A 26,299-nucleotide genomic window follows, 5' to 3' on the forward strand; every position below is an offset into this window, starting at 1 on the left:
CTGGTTTGTTTACAACAGCCACCTGCCTGGCACGGCGCCACGCTGAAACGTGTGTCGCAGGCTATGACTTAAATCTTCTTTGACAGAAATGTTGAAATCTTATATTTATTATGCACATTTTTACAGCATTGGAAAACGTTAACAATGTTTGTCCTCCTACCTCCAGAAACCATATTAAAACCGCATTTTAAAAAAAAAAAAATATATATCCCCCCATTCATTTTCCTACATTTTTGAAGAGGCTCCATGAGCCACCAGGGGGGCGCTAAAGAACGGCATGCAGCTCCAGAGCCCAGGTTGCCGACCCCTGCTCTAGGTGTCTACACATAAGAATAGAATAGAATAGAATATATACTTTTTTGATCCCGTGAAGGAAATTCGTTTCTCTGCATTTAACCCAATTTAACCGAATTAGTGAACACACACAGTACACACACAGTGAGGTGAATCACACACTAACCCAGAGCAATCAACCCAATCTGAACCTCAGAAATGTCACGCAAGATCTCACACGTAAGCACGGAAGCTATTGCCGGAAGGGACTACTGGTAGTCAAAATCACATTTTTAAACCACTAACATTGCTCAAAACAATGCCAAACCTCGTCAGAAGCTTGCTCTAGGTGTCTGCATATAAAACAAAGCACCAACAACTTGGTTCACGAACCCGACATTTATAAAAGAAGACTGTTATGAACACTTACCCCTTCCAGCTCCTCACAAGGAAAGTCCGCGATTATAGAATGCAATGCTCCCGAGCGAGATCTCGCGTGACATTTTTGAGAATCAGTTTGAGATCGCAACCCTATCTGAAGCAAAGTGTATACAAACTATTCACTATAACCCACTGTTTGCAATTTTGGGCTGTAGCTCTTGCCCATGCTATCTCTGTACTGCGTGACCAAAATACTTTTTCCATGGCTACATAGTTGATGTATGTTCATTCAGAAAAACACATTTGTTTACATTTTTACCAGACTTACACTTTAAGGATGGGAAGGTGAATGTCCTTGAGTGGCCAAGTCAGAGCCCTGAATTCAATCTGTGAAAAAATCTGTGGATTGACTTGAAGAGAGCAGTGGCTGTACAAATCGTCAACAACAATGATCTAGATTGCTGGCAATTTGAGACAAAGCTTCCAAAAACAGCGTAGCATTCAAAGTGTTAAGAATGATGGCCATATTTGAAGCAAGCACCAATTGACAAGATAATTTCCGAAGGTGGGATCACTCTTCTGTGAGAGTCTGTTCTAACTGCAGAGCCACCTGAGATGCTATTTGTATTCAAACGGCTTCAAAGTGAAATGATGTCTGTTTGCTTATACTGTAGAAAACACAGATAATTTTATCTGCAGACTCGCATAGAAAGATGAAAGAATGATGGTTGACATGGTTGTTTGGCTTATGCTATTATACCAAAGCGTGTGTCCAGCAATTGGATTTCTCTCATTTTCTGTATTTTGTTTTTCAGATGATGTATATACTCAACACTGGAAAATCCCTGTTGCATTTGTATTGTCTGTCATCATCATTTCATTAATTGTGGGAATTGTGGTAATTTTCTACAAAGGTAAGGGAACCATTTAATGGGAAAATAATCTTATGTTAAAGAATGCAAAAATAATCTACATATCCCTTTTCAAATGTCCATTAGGTGTTAAAGTTATAAAACAACACCAGCAAAATAAATGGCATACATGATGGATGAGTATTTCTGCTTTAGATAAGCAGTTCAAGTTACCTTCAAAGCTGTTGTATCTATGCAAGACAACTTGCATATTGCTGCTTTAAAGGTACACTATGCAAAGCGTTCACAATTACAAAGCCAATTTGATAGCAAACAAACATAATAGACAAATCGTTCACCTAGCATATCTATACAGTATAGACTAGGGCTGCACGATATGTCTAAGATGTATTGTTATCGCGATATCAACGCTTGCGATGGACGTACCGCAAAGATTACTTAAGTTTCGATAAAATCCGATACATTTTCTCTGCCGTGCATTCCATACAGTCTATGGTAGACAGTTTAAAGCTGAAACATACCAGTTCTAACTTAGCTAATGATTTCTATTCATGTTAAAATGTTGATTAGCTAACTTGGCTAATGATTTCTAGCAGATACGTTAAAAATGCTAATTATGCTAGCAATGCTCACTTTACTAACAATGCTAACCAGGTTGATTAGCTTACTTAACCGATGATTTCTAGCAGTAATGTTAAAAATGCTAACTATGCTAACAATGTTAAATTTGCTAACAATGCTAACCAGGTTGATTAGCTAACTTAGATCATGATTTTTTGCAGTTATGTTAAAAATGCTAACTATGTTAACTATGCTAACCATGCTAACTAGCTTTCTTGCTAGGGAGGACTTTTATTTTGAAACATTTGTTGCTAGGGTATCCATGGTGGCCACCCAGCTAGCAATTACACGCGGGCCGCTTCCGTAAAACCTCCGGCGCTGTCGGCTGAGTTGCGCCATCGGCGCCCTTCTCGAAATTAGGACCGGGCCGCTTCCATAAAACCTGCGGCGCTGTCGGCTGAGATGCATCCTTGGCTGAGTCGTGGCAACCACAATTGGGCCAGGTCATTTTGCCACCTGCAGGGAGCTGCGCGACAGCTGTTAACTGGGCGCTCGGCTCAGACCCTTTTTACCAGTATGAAGCTGATTTCAACGGCTACTGCAGCAATTGTCAAGCACGCAGCAGTTCAAATCACTGGAGTGTGCAACCTTGGATGAGAGCTGACCCTATACATCACATATAAAGAAACTTACAAGTTTACTTATTAGTCAAGCACACCACAGACATGCAGAGGTGGAAAAGTCCAGCTTCAGAAAGTAAAAGTCCTACCACATATCATATCAAATGCCAACCATTCACTTAAACCAGCTGATTCTAATTACCACAAGTGTTCAGCTAGGTACAGCCGCTAATTAATGAGAATTTTCCATCTCTGCAGGCATGGCGTCCGCTCTACCTGTTATTTCGCAGTGTACGGCCAACAAAGTGGCAAGATAATTATGCTTGCGCTAACGCTAGCTAGCTACCTGACGTTTGCTAAAAACACATCCCGTTAAAGCATTTTATAGCCACAACAGACGTCATAGGATACAATATCTGATTTAAAACACTTCTACAATGAGTTTACTTATGTGTTATCCTAAGTTAGCCATATATACATGTAAGTCAGCAGCTAACCAGATAGTTTGAGAAACGTCTTGTGTAACCGTTAGCTGCTAACGTTATTATCTTCAAAAGGTTAATAATCTACACCGTATTATACATTTTACCAAATATGATATATCATCATATATCATATCATATATTAAATAATCATATAATTTGCGGCATACAGATTTTACACAAGCTCAACGTACCTTCATACTTACACAGCCGGCTTGATGTGGACCAACGAACGGACTACTCGTTGGCAGCAGGCAGCACTTAAAAAAAAAAAAAAGAAGCGGGATCGGCTAAATGGTTCTTCATGGTTCCTCCGCCGATCTCCAGTGTGCGCTGTCGGGTAGACTCGTCCCGCCGATGATTTGCCCTCCTAAACTGACAAGTTTTATTTGATGTGCATGGGGAAAAACCCCTGCCGATCCTTTGCCGCTGGTGCCCTCCAATTGCCGACTGCGGCAAGACTGAACGTGCTGTCTGGGAAGCCTCTCGTTTCATTAAGTTGGTGAAGTACATCATTTGAGACGAGATGTATTCCACTGAGGAGCGGATTCGCACAAAACAAAACTAACATAACTTTTAAAATCTATCGAACAACAGTACTTTATTGACTTGGAAAATTATTTTTTAAATTCACACACATCATATGTGAAATGCACAGTACAATAGACCCTTTTCACATGATGTCAGCAGCTGGGTATCAGTTCGTCCGGTAGCAGTAATATACAGTCATAACGTCATTTAACTTTACTCTCAAATCAATGAAGCTAATATTGCAAACGACAACTGAACATAACGTTAGTCCTAACGTTAGGAGACCCGTGCTATACGTAGCAGCAACTTCAGCTAGCTAACATGTTAGCAAGTTAGTTTGATATTGGATATTCGGATAGTCAATGAAAGGCCGTTCCATATTTTGAATCTCTGTCGAATATCCACTATCAAGCCAACTTGAAGCTAGCTGAAGTTCTTCTATATATTAAAGGAGTCATAGAACGCATTTTTTGACCATTACAAATTGATCTTTGAGCCTAAATAATGTCATATGTAAATTTGTGGGGCTGAAAACGCCCCAGGAGCACTGCTAGATCGCCAAATACAAGGTCATAAATAAGCCTTGCAATGAAACAGTTTGGTTTTCCCGCCCACTCAGCAAGTTCATGAATATTCAAATGAGATGCGCGCTGATTGGTCGATTGGCCGATATGTCCTGAAAGTTGATTGGCTCAATCCACCGGTCTGAAGCTAGAGCAAAGTGAAACTACGTTTACTGCTGGTAAATAAAGCCAAAGTCTTTGATAAAGCTATCAACAATGGATTTAAATAAGGAATACAGCCGTACATGCATAAACCGAATCAGAAGAAGGTTCTGACGAAGATGAAGTGCAGCAGATTCCCCAACAGAATGAATGTGTTAGATTGGTAAGTTTTATCAGTACATTTCGTATAGTAACTCTCCAAAGTTAGCTGTAACAACGCTAGCATTACAACATCTCTGCCATAGACCACATCTAGATACTAGCATCGTAAGAGCAGTTTAACAAGAATTATTAATCGAAGGTATGCAAATGAGAGGGGGTGTATCTAAAGGGGGATGGGCGCCTATTACGTGTTATCTGAGCTCTGTTCAGATTGGACCATTTCAACACGGCTGTTTCTATTTCCCAATTTGCATACGAAAGCAGGCGGGGGACGCGGTAAAGTCTTTGGTGTTGTCCTTTGGACACTGCTCGCAGCCTAAATTCAACAGGAACAAGGTGAATGTGGTTTTGAATTCTAGGACTCCTTTAAGGATTAGGCTACTGACTTTACTCTCAAATCAAGGCAGCTACGTGACTACAATGATCGGCAACGATAACAATAAAAATTAAAATAATAGATACACGTGAAACATTAATCTTACCTCAAGAACTGTAATCGTATCACCATAGCTTTTGCTTACACCGGATGAACTGATACCCAGCAAAGCTTCAAAGCGATTTAGGTCCAATGGACCGGAAGTAGATGCGCGTCACTTAGGTTCCCTATATAAGGTTTTAATTGGGCTTGTAAAATTGCAATTGAGTTTCATTTTTATGAATCAAAGTTGAATATATACTAGTGCAACATCAGAGAACTCTCTACAATGGTCAATTCATCCATTCTATGTGCTCATTAATGTGTGCAATGCTACCAAGATATATGATGTATTTTACACTCTCTTAAGCCTCATCATTGATGGTGATACGTGGGTCAACTGGTTCATTTATACACATTACTTTGGTGTTCTTAAGGCGAGACACGGCAGGTGAAAACATCGTTTTTGTGAGCACCGGTCAATTTTGAGATTTTGTGCTAGTTTGCTACATTAGCACATATTCTACCACCCTACTACAACAACAAAGTCCGATTTGCACATCTAGGTGTTTATTTCATGACATTTTGTCTACTCGCGCCTATATATTTCTCCTAATTCCACCAAAAGTTCCCATTCTAAAGTGTGATGTGCTATCGTGACCGTGATCCAAATTGTATTGTTTGTGTGAAGTTCAAAGGCGAGTCTAGGCTTAGAACTGTATCCCATTGGCTGTGCTTCAAGGCCGTTTTCTCAAAATTATTTTTTCCCCACACTCCATGCAAAGCATCTTCACTTCTGCAGCACCTACATACACCAAACTGTCCAGTCTTATTCCAGCTATATTTTGAAGATTTTTACAGAGGGATTTGTTGATATAGCATTCTTGGCCTGATTTATATGACTTTTTATGCTTAAAAAGCCAATTGGCAGTATTTCTGATTTACTGGATAACAAAAGAAGATATTCATAATCCCCTCTGTATTTTTTTTTTAAATTTGATATATTAACTTTGAATGCTGCATTGTTTTTGGGAGCTATGTCCCAGAGTGCCGGCAAGCTAGATCATTTTTGACTATTTTTGTAGAGCCACAGCGTATTCTATTTTATAGTTATGAACTCATTTGAGAGGTGAGACTCTGAGCTCTCAGTGGGTGAAAACCGTTTATTTCTACGTGTCCCCATTCCCGAGAAATCCCAAGTTAAACAGTTGCTGGTTTTCATCAAAATCACTGTTTGTCTTCTAGAAACGGAGATATAAATCGCTTTAAGACAGACGTACATTTCCGCAATGTTCACGGACTTTTACGGAAGGGGCTTTTTTTTGTTGTGCTGTCTGAATTCATATGTCCGTAGCCTATATCTATCCCCGGCCGGAACCTTTCCTGCTGCCGACCTATGTTGCCGCCACAGCTGCTATGTGCATGCAATTGCAGAAACTTGCACTTCTCAGTGATGATCAAGGGGGCAGGCATATTCCCGGAAGTAGAAACACGAAATGAGCTGGTGATCAACGCTCTGCTAACTCCCTTGGACGGCCATAGATTTCAGATTTTTTTGCGATCCCATAACTTCATGTAACATGTGCCCTTTGTCTCCCTTATAGCTTCTGTGTATTCTATATAGGGTATCGAAGGCAAAATTAATTCACTTCTTCCCCGTATATTACGTTGGTTTCCCGTAAAGAAGTATTTTAGCATGTCGGTTGTAGGGAAGCTAACGTTCGCCCGTAATGTTTGGATAAGAAGCTGAGTGAGTCTGCACAAAAACCCTGACGGAGAGTCATTCGCAAGATCAGTGAAAATGCGTGTAGCCTATGGTAGCCTACTGTTTGATATGGTAAAGCATTACCTAGAGGCAAGTACAGATAATAATAATATTGAAAACGAACGTTAACAATTTCAGAGGTTTTCGACTGAGTACGAGTCTGCGCAGTACGACGGAAAGTAAACGGAATTTTGTTTCAGCCCCCTTCCATCGAGAACAACGGAGTCTGTTTGTCCATTTCTTTTAGGTCTATGGTGATGATCAAAGATTCTCATTGGTGATGATGATCAAGGGAAGTGTTAGCCTGCGTGTATTTAAAGCGCCCTATGTCAATAACAGTTCAATCTCTCTAACACGCTGCAGGTAATGCAGCAAGGCTACCTCTTCCATAGCCTAGCCCTAGGCTACTCCCGGGGTAATTCTCAAACTCTCTCCTCGATCCTCGATGCTCGGTCGCACTGATCTACTAACTAACACTGGATAGACTATCCCATTGTTGAGACTGCCACCTTGTGACAAACCCACAAAATTACGAAATGACCTTGTATTGACTTGACGTGCCTGATTCGACACAATTCATGCGGCAATATCAATCAAATGTGCGTTGTGATATAATGTCCAGATAAAATGTCCGGATTGTGAGATTTCATGAGTTTTCGATCGTCATTTACATCAGTTCTCTTCATGATAGACTTCCAAAAATCACACATAAGGTGAGTTAGAGTGTCTAGTTTCGTAATTAAAAAAAAAGCTAAAAACGCAATATTGCGTTATTGGCACTCTACGCATGGGAGCTAAAAACCCAATATTATGTTGTTGGCACTCAATGAGTTAACACAACAAAGCATTTCCAATTTCACTTTTTCCAATGGTCAGATTAATTGCATCACAGTATATGCAAATTAGCGCATATTTAATTAGACATAGTCTAATTAGCATATTTAAACATAACATTACTGAAAACTTGCAATACATTTGTTTCTCCTATTTATGTGAGTATTCAACTGGTATAGTTTCATGAAGACATCTTTAAGTTAAAATCTTTACCCTATTCATCTGTGGTGTCTCGCCTTAATGTGGAGATGAGTTCTGTTTATGTTGACTGAAATATTGTATTGTAACATTGTACTATAGTACTTCTATACTTTATTATGATGTATTTCTTTTCAAGTGAGGAAGAGGAGGAGGCTATGGAAGCAAGTAAAAACTAAAGACGAAACAGGTATGTATGCTGTAGGCAGAGATGTGATTAAAAAGATGTTCTGTTAGAGGCACGGGGGAAATATCTTTACATTTATTTAAAAATACATAGTTTATTTAGTTTTGTTGTTGTTGTTGCCTTGGCTTTTTGTTGTTGCTTTGGCTTTTGGCTTTGTGCAGCACTTAAACTAGCAGCCATGTATTGCTGGTTATGGCATGACCGCTAATAACGTGTGTGAGAGCAGAAAAGACGCGCAGGCAGGCTAGGGGAGCTGTATGGAGGGACTAGAAGCATGCCTTGTGGACACAAATGTTACTTCAAAAGAACACACAGACATTATTATTAACCCTCTAACCGCCCAGGTTTTTTTGGATTTTTGCATACAAATTTTAAAAGGCCATGGCTTGAAAGTGGTCAGAGATAAAGTCCTACTGTAAATGTGAAAATCATTGAGTATGAACTAAAGTTTAAGAAGGGGGTCAATTTACTCATCTAATTAGCATATTATGATGTCACAGGATGGCAATAACGTCAAATTATACACCTGTGAGTAAATACTGGTTGTTGAACACATTTGAGCAGTTTTACTTTGATTTTTGTAATTTCTCCTACATAACAAACGAACAGGACCACATTCACATGTAAACCAACAATAGTAAACTATTAGTATTACCACAATCCCTATGTTATACAATAAAGTAGCCTGGTCAAATCAGTTCCTATTGCGGGTGACCTTTGTAGTTCTCCAGAGCCCTATTTTTACTAGCCCTGCTGTCTGTACCATGTCAATTACAGACACTATCATCATGATTATCACTGGCACCTAGCACACCATGCTTATTTTAATCCTCTGACCAATATTGCTGCAGGCAGACAATGACGTACTCACGCAAAGACGCACCTCCATTCACAGACGCATTTTCACTGTCACTGCAAATGGACGACCGATCATAATCTGCAAAAGGCAGATATTCTCCTTCAGAATCAGAGTAGGTGAATGGCAGACCCAAGACTGCATAACACATGAGTTTGTTTTTTTAACATTTGCCGTTTTTCTGCCGTTTTTCTGCTTCAATATGTGCATCGCGATCGCGCATTTTACTTCCGCGTTATAAACAGGAATGCGTCTTGTGTTTCTCGCGAGTAACACAGGTACTTCCTGAAAACTTTGTTACTCAAGTTTGGGCTTGAATCGAAGCTCTAGATGTCTGCCAACTAGTGGTGGAGAGTACAAAGGAGATTTGTCACCCTACTCGGATCTACCGTCTGTTTTAATCAGTGACGTTGCTTGTCGCCGTACGGGGCCTTGGGCGGTTAGAGGGTTAATAATTATTATTTCAATCCGCGGATCATGTGTGTGCCGAACCGAAGATACTGATCCGAACGGATCACGGATCAGTGATGATCCGTTGCACCACTATTTTTTGGGCATCTTTCCAATTGGGTCATGAGTCCATATACTAACTTTGGTTTTGATAGATGCAAAGGCTGCTAAGATATGAGCTCACTTCCTGTTTGGCTTGACAGCCTACGGGATCTCTGCGGGATTGCTGCAGCATAATGTCCATTCTCAACCCGTACCCACTGTAAGTGAATAGGGCAAAAAAATTAACAAGCAGATATCACTATAAAACTTCACCAGTTAACTAGAAAATGTAATTCCATGGAAGGAATTACCATTGCATGTAAATGCAAAAAGGTTGCTGACTGTGTAAAACATTGTATTAGGCCTATAGTTTAAAAGACAACTAGGCTACACAGAAGAATAGATAAATAACAATAACCCAATTACAATTCCACTGAAATTACTTGGAAAGTCACATTTAAAAAGTGATTTATGAAAATGCATCAAAATTGTGAATATAGGCTATTTTGGAAAATAACTCTTTAAAAGACTGAAATGAAGTTGCCTACTTAAAACGAGTTGCAAGAGCTGACACTTTAGTAGCCTACAGTGACGACTGGTAGGATAGCTTACATAGCCTTCATATACTAATGCAGGTTAAAAGTAGGCCATAGGCTATAGATTTAGACACCATTGGAACACGGAATAGGCTACAATCTCAAACAACGCCAAACGATGATGCAGCAACAGGTAGGATATCTAGCAATGTAGGATATTTTATGTAGGATACACATATTAGCTAGGATGAGCTAGTATGTTCTTCGAAGTATTTCCAGGTGTGTGATTGTCCTAATAGGAATGTAGCCTACAATACGCTGTTAACAAAGGTTTTTAATTTGTGAATGATGCCGAAAGTTTTAAATGAATGCCTGGCTGGCAAGTCCTATAGCTGAAACGACTAGCGTGCTAACAAACAAACGTGAAATGATAGCAATGCAGTTTGTACTAGAAACGACTGTAAGAAGGCTTGAACCTAAATCGTGCAACTAGTTGCTTGTAACTTGCTAGTAACTTGCTTGTCGTTAGCTAAATACAGTGTTTACGTTGACGTTAGGTTAGATTGTCTTTAGCTGTTGATAACGTTACCGAGAGCAAACCGGTTACTGTAACGATAAACAAATCAAGTAAGGAGTAGCAGGAGACAAGACGATAACGTCCTGGTTTAGCCTACAGCAGTGGCATGGTAGAATGTTTTCATAGCTGTTACAGCGGTGGCATTTGGATCAAAGATCCTTGATTACTGACAGCTGAGCACTGACGTAACAGTTAATCTTTACCGCCAAAGGGTCTCAACGTTAACTCTATGGGAATTTTAAAATCTTTTATCGTAAATATCTCAAAAAGTATAAAGTTCACAAATGTGAAAAAATAATAGAACAAATCTCCGTTTCGAGACCTTTGTAGGAGTGCTTGAATGACGTCAAACGGTTCAGTGGTTCTAGAGCCTTTGATCGTTGATTTTGGTCGGAAGATATAATAATAATTATAAGAAGAAGAACAGTGATAACAGTACATTGCATTGACATGCAATGTAACTAGAAATGTGCATGTCCGAGGACCTGCAAGAGTGGGCTTGCAAAAATGCTAACCATGCTAACAATGGTTGACAATGCTAACCAGGTTGATTAACAAACTTAGCTGATGATTTCTAGCATTTATGTTAAAAATGCTAACTATGCTAACCAAGTTAACTTTGTTAACCATGTTAACTATGCTAACCAGGTTGATTAGCTAACTTAGCTGATGATTTCTAACATTTATGTTAAAAATGATAACTATGCTAACAATGCCAACCTAGCTAATGACTTCTCTTATGTCAACAATGCTTAAAAAACACAGGCTGCCAGAAAAATACCAAAAAAAAATATTTCCCCACTCATTTCTGGGACAGAAAACCGGCGAAAAAACGGAATACCGGAAAAACGACAACCGGCAGCCATCCGACAGAAACAAGCAACGTACACCGGATTGGGCCTGATTTTTTAGTGTTGGAACCGCGTCGATAGCATAAACGCTCTAGGAGAAGAGGCTTAAAAAACTGGGTGAACAGGAATATAAGTTGAACTAGAAATGTGCATGTCCGAGGACCTGCAAGAGTGGGCTTGCAAAAATGCTAGCTATGTTAACAATGTTAACTAGACTAACAATGCTAACCAGGTTGATGAGCAAATTAAGCTGATGATTTCCAATATTTATGTTAAAAATGCTAACAATGCTATCTATGCTAACCAGGTTGATTAGTTAACTTAGCTGATGATTTCTAGCATTTATGCTAACAATGTTAACTATGGTAACCATGCTAACTATGCTAACAATGCCAACCTAGCTAATGACTTATATTATGTCAACAATGCTTAAAAAACACAGGCTGCCAGAAGAATACCAAAAAAATAATTTCCCCATTAATTTCAATGGGACCAAAAAACGTCGAAAAACGGGAATACCGGAAAAATGACAACCGGCAGCCATCCGACATGAACAAGCAATGTACACCGGATCGGGCCTGATTTTTTAGTGTTGGAACCGCGTCGATAGCTCAAACTCTCTAGGAGAAGAGGCGTCTTAAACTGGGTGAACAGGAATATAAGTTGAATAATAACACTTAAGAAGAACAATAGTGGGCCTTGCTTTACAGCAAGCCCACTAATAATAAAAATAACTAGAAATGCAATTCCAAGGAATTGCCAGTGCATGAAAATGCAAAAATATATAGATAGATAATGTAGATATGGTTACTAAGGTTTAGCTAGGGTAAACATGGTGGTTGCATAGTTTAAAGAGAGTTGATAGTGTGAAGGTAGACAGTTTAAAGCTTAAACATTCCAGTTCTAACTTAGCTAATGATTTCTAAAAGGTATGTTAAAATGTTAACTATGTTAACCCTCTAACCGCCCAGGTTTTTTTGGATTTTTGCATAAAAAATTCAAAAGGCCATGGCTTGAAAGTGGTCAGAGATAAAGTCCTACTGTAAATGTGAAAATCATTGAGTATGAACTAAAGTTTAAGAAGGGTGTCAATTTACTCATCTAATTTGCATATTATGACGTCACAGGATGGCAATAACGTCAAATTATGCACCTTTTAGTAAATACTGGTTGTTGAACACATTTGAGCAGTTTTACTTTGATTTTTGTAATTTCTCCTACATAACAAACGAACAGGACCACAGTCACCAGTCACATGTAAACCAACAATAGTAAACTATTAGTATTACCACAATCCCTATGTTACTATACAATAAAGTAGCCTGGTCAAATCAGTTCCTATTGCGGGTGACTTTGTAGTTCTCCAGAGCCCTATTTTTACTAGCCCTGCTGTCTGTACCATGTCAATTACAGACACTATCATCATGTTTATCACTGGCACCTAGCACACCATGCTTATTTTAATCCTCTGACCAATATTGCTGCAGGCAGACACTGACGTACACACGCAAAGACGCACCTCCATTCACAGACGCATCTTCACTGTCACTGCAAATGGACGACCGATCATAATCTGCAAAAGGCAGATATTCTCCTTCAGAATCAGAGTAGGTGAATGGCAGAACCAAGACTTCATAACTTCTGCATTTTACTTACGCGTTATAAACAGGAAATGCGTCTTCTTCTTGTGTTTCTCGCGAGTAATACAGGCACTTCCTGAAAACTTTGTTACTCAAGTTTGGGCTTGAATCGAAGCTCTGGATGTCTGCCAATTAGTGGTGGAGAGTACAAAGGAGATTTGTCACCCTACTCGGATCTATCGTCTGTTTTAATCAGTGACGTTGCTTGTCGGCGTACGGCGCCTTGGGCGGTTAGAGTGTTAACAATGATAACTATGCTAACAATTTAACCAGGTTGATTAGCTAACCTAGCTAATGATTTCTATCAGTTATGTTAAAAATGTTCACTATGCTAACAATGTTAACAATGCTAACCAGGTTGATTAGCTATCTTAGCTAATCATTTCTAGCAGTTATGCTAAACATGCTAACAATGCTAACTAGACTAACAATGCTAACCAGGTTGATTAGCTAACTCAGCTAATCATTTCTAGCAGCTATTTTAAAAATGCTAACCATGCTAACTAGCTAACTTGCTAATGAGGACTTCTATTTTGAAACATGTGTTGATAGGGTATCCATGGTGGCCACTATCAGGAATAAAGAAGTTACTGTAGTAAAATCATGTTGGTTGCTATGGAAACGGTCATAAATGCTTAATTTTAATGGTTGCTATGTTGGTTACTAGGTACATGGAGGTTTCATGTAGTTGACTGGAGGCAAAGTTGATGAAAACTGACAGTTGGAATGGTTGAACAGTTAAAGGAGCATTTCACCCATTTACATTAAGCTTTTTATTATTAGAAACCCAGTCATATTTTCGAATGGTCGTGCATCATTCCCTCATTTTCCCCTGAGATGGGAGAAAAAAGCCGAAAATGCATTTTTGGGTCATGTGGATAAAATCCAACAACTCCCAGAATTTCCCTGCCTTTCACTGCCTTACCAGCACCACCAGGAAGTAGACAAGGACTCATTAATGTAACATTTTGGCATTAATAACGATTCTAAAATTAAAACGATCATTGTTTTATGTTGTACTCAATCTTGTGGCCATATATCAATGTTGCTGGTCTTTAAAAGAAATTAGCGAAAAAATCGCGAAAAAAACCAAAACGTTAATTAACATATTTCCATGTCAAATGTCCCGCAAATTGACAGCATATGCTAGAATACCCGACCTTTAACAAGTATTAGTATCGCTAATACTATTTGTGCAATAACTTGTGAATAACATTAGGATAACTGACCTTGTGAGTTCTAGTCCATTCTAGCTTGAGCTAGCCCAGGCAAAGGCTAACCGACAGCCAATGATCCTAATCGACGTCCAGGCTTGCTGCAGGCCTTAATGGAGGCCTTGATGTTCTGTTCTGTATTACAGCTCGTACAGGTCATCTCGTGCATCAAATTCACATACCAGATCTTCAGAATTCCCATTTGCCATATCAGTTTCAATATCAGCATTCAATGAATTAGTATTTAATATTAAATCATAGTTACTTATCAGCTTTCTCCACAGACTGGGAGCCTATAGCTTCCAAAAAAGATGGCGGCTATATATTTTAGTTTCTGCAAGTGAAGTCCCACCGCTAGCGCCCCCTCTAGGAAAAATAAGGAAAGTGTTTGTGGTTTCATCTACTCATCAAAGATATAGGACTTCCTGCTTTCAATGATGTAAAATGACGATTTTTCCATCATTGAAAGCAGGAAGTCCAACATTGAAAACCATATTTCTCCCGTCTCAAGGCAAACTGAGGGAATGTTGCACGGCCATTCAAAAACATGACTGGTTTTCTAAAGATACAAACCTTAATGCTAATCGATGAAGTGTCCCTTTAAATAGTTGAGTAGTTTCAATGGTTAAATGATTTAATAGTGTATTATTGCAGTGAGGACTTTTATTTTGAAACAGTTGTGGACAGAGGAAACAGTTTAACAGGATATGTAGTCTTCACAGAGAGATTGTATGCTTAAAGCCAGAGAGAGGAGAGCTGCTGCAGGTGGGGCTGGCCACCTGGCATAAGATTGTAATTGCTTAACGACCCAATTGTGTTGTCATAGAGGCCAATGTTAAGTCTATGGGGAAATTTTTGATAGTTTTTAATTTATAGTTTAAAAAGTATAAAAGTTACAAAGTTGAAAAATACATAGCAGCATTCCCCTATTGAAGACCTACGTTGCAACGTTTGAATGAAGTTTCTAGGTTAAAGAGGAATTATGCAGGATTGGCGATTTCATCTCTGGTTTCGTTTTCGCTCGTTTTATGCTTGCATATTTCTCTGCAGAGCTTCCCCGACAGCTTTAGCGTGTATATTTATACATATATAGGCTATATATAAATATATAAATTGCAAGCGTGGTTCTTCTTGTTCCTTACGCGTCTCTGACTTCCAGAAGTAAACTGAAGACGATCGCTCATCAGAAAGTTGCAAGGTTGCAGTAGCGGATAGGGACACTGGGGGCGGGAGGAAATATTACTGTTTTCGATGAAACTGGTCAGTCAAGCAAAACAACGATCTCTGAGTGATTTTATGACTATGAAAAAGTTGCATAGGGTCTCTTTAAACGGTTCAAGCTGAATAGAAAAAATGAATTTGGTAAGCGGAATAATAATAAGAAGCCTAGGAAGAACAGGCACTGTAATAAGTAAACTTTAGAAGAACAATGGGCTTTGCTTTACAGCAAGCCCACTAATTACTGAGATCTTGTGAAAAATAAATATATTACAAGTTTTCTGTAATTTAATGTAATTTAATGGAGTTTGGAGTGAGTTTCCGCTCACTCTGAGAACAAAATCTCCACTTCAGAAGCATTTACATACATCAGAGTTTTCAGTCTCATACCTAACCATGTTTAGAAGGTTTTTACAGAGAGGTTGGTTAATATATTACTCTTAGCCTGATTTATATGACAGTTTATTCCAAAAAAACATGGCGAAGACTGATTTTCTTTAACCCTTTAGGCGAGTTTTTTTCCTAAAACGTTCAATTTTGACATAATCAATTCAAAAGGCTTTAACTTAAAAGTGATCAGAGATAGACTTTCTGTAAATTATAGAAATATTAAGGATGGCCCAAAGTTCATGTAGGGCTTAAATGTATCCAGCTAATTTGCATATTATGACGTCATAATGACATCATATGGTGGCGGCCATCCAGATTTTTGAATTTTCATGATTTTTAAAATATTGTTCTAAAAATATTAATATTATTTTTATTCATATTTTGGCTGACAGACATACACATCACCAGGACATGAAAACGCAAAAAGAACAAGCATTGTACTATACTGAATGGTCAGGGAAATAGTAAATCATCATAGGCTACTAATAGCAAGATGACGGGAATGATGATGATGCTGCAAATTTATGTAGCATGCCTTTTGCCATAGAGATAATGAATCCCTATTCATCCAGGTGACACTTCTTGTAGTGTTTCATGGTGTGGTACCTCTTATTGCAGGGCACAACACAAAGGCCCACCACACACTGCCTACACCTGTATTTTGTCTGACTATGGCCTTTAGACTTTGTGTTTTTTTTCTGAGGTTTTTACAGTGCATGGAAATGCACTGTACTGTTCTTCCTAGACTTCTTATTATTACAGTGCATGAAAATGCACTGTACTGTTCTTCCTAGACTTCTTCTTATTATAATTACAGTGCATGAAAATGCACTGTACTGTTCTTCCTAGTCTTCTTCAACTCCTTTTTATAGTGCATGAAAATGCACTATACTGTTATTCCAAGTCTTCTTATTCGGTTGTTAAGTCCGATGTCACGGACCCAGCAGCTATTTTGTGAAAAGACGTTTATTAGCGCAGCCAGACGGGTTTTGCTACTTGTAAACTTTATCATCACCACCTTCGTTTTAGCGGTTTTAAAACAAAATCGCTAAACTTTAACAAAGTAATCACTGTAGCTATGCAGCCAGATGATATATGAATGGGTAACGTTCAGGCTTCCGCGAAAAATATAGATTTGATTAGGTTGAGGCAACAAGTCCGTATAAGATGAACATTTTCTTAAAGGCTAGTCAGAATAGTGGAAAATAATAGTTTATTTTACTGTCTATGGAGAATAACATGAGAGTTTGAAAGCCGTTGGACCCGGAAAACTATTTATTATCCCATTATTACATCATCACTTAATAACCGAATTATTAGAGTGCATGCAAATGCACTCTACTGTTCTTCCAAAGTCGTCTTCTTCTTCTTCTTCAAATGCACGCAATTCAGCTTCAACCGCTTAACGTAGAAACTCCATTCAAACTATGTCGCGTAGGTCTTACTTACGCGATGTGGGCTTTGTATTTTTCAACTTTGTAACTTTTATACTTTTTAAACTATTAGTTAAAAACTATTACAATTTCCCCCATAGACTTAACATTGCTCATTATGACATCACGGCAGCAATTAGAATGTTACCCCAGCTGGTCAGCCACCTGGGCACCAACTGTCAGTTTCTCTCAGGCTTTAAGCATACAATCTCTCTGAAGACTACACATATCCTGTTAAACTGTTTCCTCTGTCCACAACTGTTTCAAAATAAAAGTCCTCACTGCAATAATAGAGAGCCGAAGTCCCGCCCCTTCCGTTTGTCTCCATGGGACCTATCTTTGGATTTTTTTTTAATGGCAGTCAATGGAGAAATATAAATTATTTTCTGGTCCCGATTGTCTTGTGCCTTGAATTACCCATATGATGTTTGTCAATTTTAATAAAAATTTTTCATGTAAAGACATTTGAAAAGTATGTCGTAACTAGTGAATTACAACACTGTGAAAGATCGTGTTTCCAACGACTACAAACACATCAGTCGCATTAGTGACGTTAGACCAATTCACAGCCACGGGCGCCAGCAACAGGTCTTATTTGAGCTTCGCCCTTGCCGATGAAAATATCATGAGTCAGAGGATTAAACACATCAGATAAGTTGTATTTCATTCATAGACTGTACAAACACTACTGTTAAGTGACTTAGCTGGCAGCAAGATGTAACCGTTAACTAGCATAATAGCTAGCTAACTAGCCAGCCTCTCGTTTGCTAGTTGGTGACGTGCATCGTTTGAGACGAGAAATGTAGTCCACTGAACGGATTCGCACAAAACTTACATAACGTTTAATGTCTAACAAAAAACAGAACTTTATTAATGTGAAAAATTATCTTTTAAATTTCGACACATCATATGTGAAATGCACAGTCCAATTCGAACGGGACCAAAAAATAATTGTAATCTCTCCATTGACTCCCATGCATAAAAAATCGTGAAATAGGTCCCATAGACCGGAAGTAGAAGGGCGTGACTTCGGCTCTCTATACACTATTAAATCATTTAACCATTGAAACTACTCAACTGTTTAACTGTTCAACCATTCTAACTGTCAGTTATCATCAACTATGCCTCCAGTCAACTACATGAAACCTTCATGTACCTAGCAACCAACATAGCAACCATTAAAATTAAGCGTTTTTGACCGTTTCCATAGCAACCAACATGATTTTACTACAGTAACTTCTTTATTCCTGATAGTGGCCAACATAGATACCCATCAACAAATGTTTCAAAATAAAAGTCCTCAATATCAAGTTAGCTAGTTAGCATGGTTAGCATTGTTAGCCTTTTTAACATAACTGCTAGAAATTATTAGCTAAGTTAGCTAATCAACCTGGTTAGCATAGTTAGCATTGTTTGTATTGTTAGCATAGTTAACATTTTTAACATAACTGCTAGAAATGATTAGCTAAGTAAGCTAATCAACCTGGTTAGCATAGTTAGCATTGTTAGCATTTTTAACATTACTGCTAGAAATTATTAGCTAAGTTAGCTTATCAACCTGGTTAGCATTGTAAGCATAGTTAGCATTGTTAACATGGTTAACATTTTTAACATTTCTGTTAGAAATCATTAGTTAAAGGGATAGTTCGGGTTTTAAGACACAAAGTTATATGGGTTCCCTGTCAGCAACGTTGTGCATCAGCAATGACTTACCCCCCGACAGCGTCCTGTGAGCCGAGATCCAGCCGGTTTTTGATGCTGAAGAAAGTAGTCCGGCAAGTTTCTGGGGTCACGAAAGTAAAGTGTTTTTCTTCTCAAAACCATACGTGTTCAAAAGAGTGATATATTTGCACCACAAAAACGTTGTCCAGGAAAAATTCAAACGTCGTTATCACTGGCACTATTTTTCTCGATTCCTATCACTGCGCGCTACTGACAGCTGGACAGCGTTTTTGTGGTGCAAATATATCACTCTTTTGAACGCATATGGTTTTGAGAAGAAAAACACTTTACTTTCGTGACCCCAGCAACTTGCCGGACTACTTTCTTCAGCATCAAAAACGATCAAAAACCGGCTGGATCTCTGCTCACAGGATGCTGTCGGGGGGTAAGTCAGTGCTGATGCACAACGTTGCTGACAGGGAACCCATATAACTTTGTGTCCTAAAACCCGAACTATCCCTTTAAGTTAGCTGATCAACCTGGTTAGCATTGTTAACATAGTTAACTTTGTTAGCATTTTTACCATAACTGCTAGAAATCATTAGTTCAGTTAGAAGTGCAATGTTTAAGCTTTCAACGGTCTACCTTCACACTATCAGCTTTCTTTAAACTATGCAACCACCATGTTTACCCTAGCTACACCTTAGTAACCATATCTACATTATTTATCTATACATTATTGCATTTTCATGCACTGGTAATTCCTTGGAATTGCATTTCTAGTTATTGTTATTCCGCTGACGGCTTTTTCCGTACGCAATTTCTCTTCAACCGTTTAACTTAGAAGCTTCATTCAAACTTTGTAATGTAGGTCTACTAATGGACCAGGTTGGTATGACTTTTCAACTTTGTAACTTTTAATACTTTTTAAACTATAAATTAAACACTATTCAAAATTTCCCCATAGACTTAACATTGGCCTTTCTGATATCACAATAGAGTCATTAAGCAATTAGAATCCTATGCCAGGTGTCCAGGCCACCTGGCAGCAACTCTCTGGCTCCGTTCGAATCGGACGGCAGCTGCCTACTGCCTCCCTCCCTAAATAGAGAGCTCTCTAACTAGACATGACTTTAGATTAAACGCGTCGTTTAAAAATGAGCGTAGCACTCTAGAATCTTTGGTTAACACTACGGTATGACGTTAGCAAAAGCCTGACGTTAACTAAATTAGCCTACGTAAGCTAGCAGGCTAACGGTATAAAATAGTTTCACTGGCAGCTAATATCTCAGACCAGGCGTTATTAGTGGGTACAACAATGGTATAACCAGGTAGTAAACCATTTATTTTCAATCTACTTTCCACAAATCGAAGCTAAATAACGTCACACAAATGACATTTCAACAGATTCGGCAGTCGTTTACCGACATCGGCAGCCATGTTTGTTTTGTTTACACAGAGATTCAGACGTGGCCGCAAAGGATTATGGGTAGAAGGGAGCTTCAAGTGTACATCGATGCTGCCTTCAAAATTGACCGTTATTCAGGAATTCTAAGATATCTTAGAAGGCAGCGAAAATCGTTTTTTCGGTTTCGAACGGCCTTCGCTGCCTTGCTCTCTAGTTAGATATCTTAGAAGGCAGCAGTTTTTCCCGATTCGAACGGAGCCTCTGTCTCAGGCTTTCTGGCTCTCTTCAGACTACATATCCTGTTCAACTGTTTCCTCTACCCACAACTGTTTCAAAATAAAAGTCCTCTTCATTTTTGCATTTTCATGCACTAGTAATTTTCTGGAATTACGTTTTCTAGTTTTTGTTTTGTTTTCTTTAGTTGACAGACATACACATCACAAGGACATGAACACACAAAAAGAACACACATTGTGCCATACTAAATGGTCAGGGAAATAGTAAATCAATAGTGTAAATAATGAATAATAAATGGCAAGATATGATGGGAATGCAAATTTCTGAGGCAGGCTTTATGTTGTACCCCTTATGAGTATTTTCAATCAATCAACAGCTCAAAAAACATATTTTAGGGTGCAGTTACCCTTTAACACTTGGAGATCCGGGGCCTTTTCAGGCACTTTGAGGCAGTCAGCTATACCTTGAGATTTTTAAGTTTTTCATCTAACTAAAAAGTCTATGCAAAAGTGGCACATATATTCTAGAAAAAAAAATAAAAGTGGTTATATTCTAGAGGTCCTCCACAATAATTATATGAGAGTAAAGTGGATGTAATGAAATTATTTTTTTATTATAATTCAGTATAAACACAACTATTTAAAAAAAGATTTTTAAAGTTCAAAGGTAAAAATCACACTAAATATATCGAGCTAAGACTTTTGAAGTTTTAACCAACGGTGAACAACTGTGTTGGCTCTTTATAAGTAAAAAGAACATTCAAAAATGTTATGTAGTTTTACTACAAATTGGAAAAAAGTCAGACTAAATGTGTCACTTAGTGAGTGTCTCTTTCAAATGCAAATTAATTTGAATGGGCCTGCTGCAGGTGAGAGGACTGAAATCCGAGGATTTTCTTATATTGTTTTTACAAAGTGCCATTGATGCATTGTCTTTTAAAACATACAGTATATATTTGGAAACTAATTGAGTAAAGGTTTCTAATGGTGTCACTTAAATGTTTCTAGGACAAAATATAGCAGAGATTGAGATGTGTGTTTTTTTTTTTGGGTGTGTTTTTCAAATCCCCAGGGGGGGATTTAGACTCCAGAGGGTTAAAGGCTGGTAGTGTTTTCTGATTTACTGAATACCTAAACGAGGTATCCATAATTCCCTCTGTAATATACTTTTTTTGATGTGCCTTTTACGTCAATCTACATCTGCCTTTGTCACAATTATGCAGCTGATGTCAATATTATTGTTATTTTGCACATGTGGGTCAGTTTGGAACCGCATTGATTGTCAAATATTTTTTTTGTTATCAATTTTTTTATTGTGTTTTATAGTTCGTACAACAGACACACAAACAAACTGAAATACATGTACAACAACAAATAAGACAACATATATCAAATAAGACAACATACGACATTCAACCGCATTCACTCCCCCCATCCCCAGGTCTTGCTCCCTGTGCCCCAGAAAGAAAGAGATTTGGTTAGTTGATACAGCTCAACAAAGTTGCCACAATTTGTATGCAAATTATGATGGGAGGTGAAAATGGAAAAGAGTGAGCAGAGAGCATCAGGCCATTGGTTATTATCCTGACATGTTATCAATAAAAGATGCCCATAAAGCGATGTTTTTTGCCTGAGCTCCATGCATAATGGCCACCGACTTCTCTAGTTTAGCCAGGTCTATAGCTGTGTTTGCCCAATGTTGATAGGACAGATCATGAGGCGCTTTCCATCTCTGTGCTATAAGTTTCTTGGCAGCAGTAAGGCCTACCAGGAACCAGCGTTGGTGCATCAAAGAGAGGTCAAGATCAGTAAAATCACTAAGCAGTAATATAGTTGGGGAACAGGGGATGGTACGCTCAAGTACTATGGACATCTTATAGGAGACCATCTTCCAAAAATCGCTCACCCCAGGGCAATCCCAGACCATATGAACAAAAGTTCCTGCTGTTCCTAAAGAGCATAGCTGGCAGTTGGGAGATGGGTTAAGTTTCATGAAAAATAATTTGCGAGGAGTGCAATATAGTCTGTGTATGGAATTGTAATGAATCATTTGATGGTTGGGATTACGAGATGCTAAAACTATCTTTGACCAGACTGTAGTCCAATTTATTGTGTTAGGTGCAATTGAGAGATCATGGCTCCAGTGAATATCAACTTGCAGAGGTTTATCTGCACGTTTAGCAATGTATGTGTAAAGAGAGGAGATTAGCCCTCGGGTAGGTAAAGTACTACAAATTCTATGAATCGGATGGGGCTCCAACTTATCTCCCCATGGGACTCCATATGCCAGTAAGGCACTGCGGAGTTGTAGGTAGAAGAAAAAAGAAGTACCAGGTAGATTGAAATGTGACTTCAGGTCTTGAAAAGATCTGAGTGCATACTCTGATGTAATGTCAGAGAGGGTATTGATCCCTTTGCTGCTCCATTGATGGAAGGAAATCGGGTGACCACCCAAGCAAAGGGCATAATTATTAAATAAAGGAAGGTGAGGATGGAATTTTGAGTGACTGTCAGAGTGTGATTCCATGTTTCTCCATGTGGCAAGAAGATGTGAGATTATTGAACCAAACTTGGATTTACATTTGTTAAGTGGGATGTTAGAATATATTAAATCCTGAAGCCTATGTGGTTTTACTATATTTTCTTCCAAAGAGCGCCAAGCTACTTGTGCATCAGGATTTAGCCAGGTATGAAGAGGACGAAGAGTTAAGGACCAGAAATAAAACTGGAAGTTTGGGAACCCAATACCTCCAGAGAGTTTTTGCCTCTGTAAGATGGACATTTTGATCCGTGGCCGTTTCCCTCTCCAGACATACCTAGATACTAATTTATGGAGTTTTTCCCAATGTCCAGTAGGAGGTGCTAAGGGCAACATTGTGCTACAATAGTTGACCCGTGGTAAGATATTCATCTTAATGATCGCAGTTCTTGCTCTAAATGAATTGGGAATGGATGACCAGCGCTCCAAATCGAATTCCACCTGCCTAAGAGACTGGTTGAAATTAAAAGAAACAGTAGTTTGAATTGAAGGAAAAATTGATAAGCCCAGGTATTTAAAACGATCAACCACTGGAATATCGTTTGGTAAAGAGTCTTTCCTCAATGTGTTGTTGAGAGGAAGGAGAGCCGACTTGGACCAGTTTATTTTGTAACCCGATATACTCCCGAACATATTAAATATGGACAAAATATGTGGAGTGGAATTAATTGCATCACCAAGATATAGTAAAATATCATCACAGTAAAGAGAGATGAAATGATCCGTTCCATGAACCGCTATAGGAGTGTGGGGTGACTGACGCACCATCTGAGCCAAAGGTTCCAGCGATAGAATGAACAAAAGTGGCGAAAGAACGCAGCCTTGTCTGGAGCTGCGGCCCACTGGAAATAACGAAGAACAGGTATTGCCTGTCATTACCATGGCTGAAGGGGAAGCATAGAGAGTTTTTATCATGTTGATGAAGTTGGTACCAAATCCCCTATGGTGAAGGACAGCCCATAAGTAGTGCCATTCAAGGCGATCGAAAGCCTTTTCAGCATCCAGGGATAACACAGCACAAGATGTTTGTTCCTCAGCGGAAGCTTCTAGTATATGCAATAGTCTGCGAACATTATCTGAAGATAGGCGAGATTTTACGAAGCCAGTTTGGTCAGGGTGAATTAGCTTATTCATAAGGGGTTCAAGCCTTAATGCAAGCAATTTAGCAAAGAGCTTTATGTCAGCATTCAAAAGAGATAAAGGACGATAATTTGCGCATTCGTTTGGGTCTTTTCCTTTTTTATGGAGTAAAGTTATTGTAGCAGTGTTAACATCTCTCGAAAAGGATCCCATTGAAATGGCATGGTTAAACATGTTCAGCAACAGAGGTCCGAGCTGCGGCCAAAGTTGTAAATACAGTTCAGGAGGAATTCCATCAAACCCAGGCGATTTCCCTTTGTTAAGACTACGTACCGCCATCTCCAATTCGGTTATCGTAAAAGGTCTATCTAGGGATGCAACCTCATGGGGCGATAATTTAGTGAGATTTAAATTCTTAAAAAATAAATCAAGTTTAGAGGAGTCATGTGGAACCTCAGAACTGTACAGTTTGGAATAAAAAGAGCGGAAGGTAGAGTTAATCAATTTGGGGTCCGTTACCAGAACTCCTTCTGATGTTTTAATAGCAGGTATGTGCGCGAAGTTTTCACTGGCGCGCAGGCTTATGGCAAGTGACCGGCTGGGACGGGCTCCCTCAAAGTAATGATTTTGACGCGTGCGATGAATAAGGAATTCAACGCGCTGTCGGACTAATGAATTTAACTCCTCTTTTATTTTATTACGTTGGATGATTGAGTCTGGGGAAACGTTGTTGTGCATGACACACTCCAATTGCTGGAGCTCACGTTCTAATTCAAGAACCCTGCGTTGGCGAGTCTTGTTTAAGTTGGACGCAAACGATACACAGTTACTTCTAATGTAACCTTTCACCGAATCCCATAGTATGCGAGTGTCCTCAACTGAATGTTCGTTGAATGATATAAATTCTGTTAGACCAGATTTAAGTTGATTCACAAAGCTCTCATTGCGCAACAAAGAGGTATTAAGACGCCAGCGAGGAGCGCGGTCATGAGATTTAGAAATATTAGCTTTACAAATGACAGCCTTATGGTCTGAGAAGGCCAGAGGTAGCATGTCCGTACTTACCTTTTCAAGGAGATCCTTGGATATAAAAATGAAGTCTATTCTAGAAAATGACTGATGTCTTGCCGAAAAGAACGAGAAGTCTTGTCGATTATAGTTGGTGACACGCCATATATCAATTACTGAGAAATCTTGTGCCCATTTTCTTAATGCACCAGACGCTGATCTCTGATCACTGCCCTCAACTACCGCCGTCCTGTCTAAAGAGTGGTCCCAGACTGCGTTAAAGTCTGCTCCGATAATTAACCGGTAATCTGCCAGATCATGCATAGTGTTAGATAGTCGTGCATAAAACTCAGAATCAAAATTGTTGGGGGCGTAAATAGACAAGAAGGCAATTTTCTTATTCTCTACAATGGTTTTCATAAAAGTGATTCTGCCATCTGAGTCACTACCAACTCCTAAGTTGGCAAACTGAAAGTTGCGGCGGACAACAATTAAAACTCCTTTAGTTTTATTTAAGGCTGAAGAATATGCCTTTACACAGTAATGTTTATTCTGCAGCTTATGGACATCCTTCTGAAGCATGTGGGATTCGCTGACCATGGCTATGTCCACTCTCTCCCTTCTGAGCACCTCCAGGAAACTTGTGCGTTTATGGGGCAAATTAAGGCCACGTGCGTTAAAAGAAAATACTGTAAGTTTAGTCATTCAGAACGTGGTACAATAGACAAAGAGTGAGCTGTAGATAACATGGGAAAAAAGAGTAGGCAAAGCAAGACCGAGCCCCCCCCCCCCCCCCACACACACACACACACACACACACACACACACACCCACACACATACCCGAGCACACACACACGTACATGCACACCAACGCAACCAAAACACAAACAACAGACGTCCCACACCAAACACACACCCAGCCAGAGAAGCAGCCACACCCCCGCACACACACCGCGCACAACACGAAACCCACACAGCAGCAAGCAAAACCCCAAGCACATACACACACACACACACACACACACACACACGACACGATTGTCAAATATTTGAAGTTACAAATAATATTTAAGACAATGTTTATGCACACAGTACATACAGGTTTTAGGAGAATCCTCACTGATGGTTTAAAGTAAATATTGCAAATCCAG

At 39.1% G+C, this 26,299-nt stretch overlaps 1 protein-coding gene across 1 annotated transcript in view; it reads left to right on the forward strand.

Annotated features, from left to right (window-relative positions):
* Positions 1-26,299, forward strand: part of LOC134082546 (protein NLRC5-like) — a 176,473-nt gene that overhangs the window by 36,429 nt on the left and 113,745 nt on the right. Inside the window, exons 4-5 of the mRNA XM_062538339.1 lie at positions 1,470-1,568; positions 7,959-8,009. Coding sequence (XP_062394323.1) covers positions 1,470-1,568; positions 7,959-8,009 — 150 coding nt within the window. The remainder of the gene's footprint in view (positions 1-1,469; positions 1,569-7,958; positions 8,010-26,299) is intronic.

Source organism: Sardina pilchardus, chromosome 1 (genome assembly GCF_963854185.1).
Source record: "Sardina pilchardus chromosome 1, fSarPil1.1, whole genome shotgun sequence".
In the NCBI taxonomy this organism is placed as follows: domain Eukaryota; kingdom Metazoa; phylum Chordata; class Actinopteri; order Clupeiformes; family Clupeidae; genus Sardina; species Sardina pilchardus.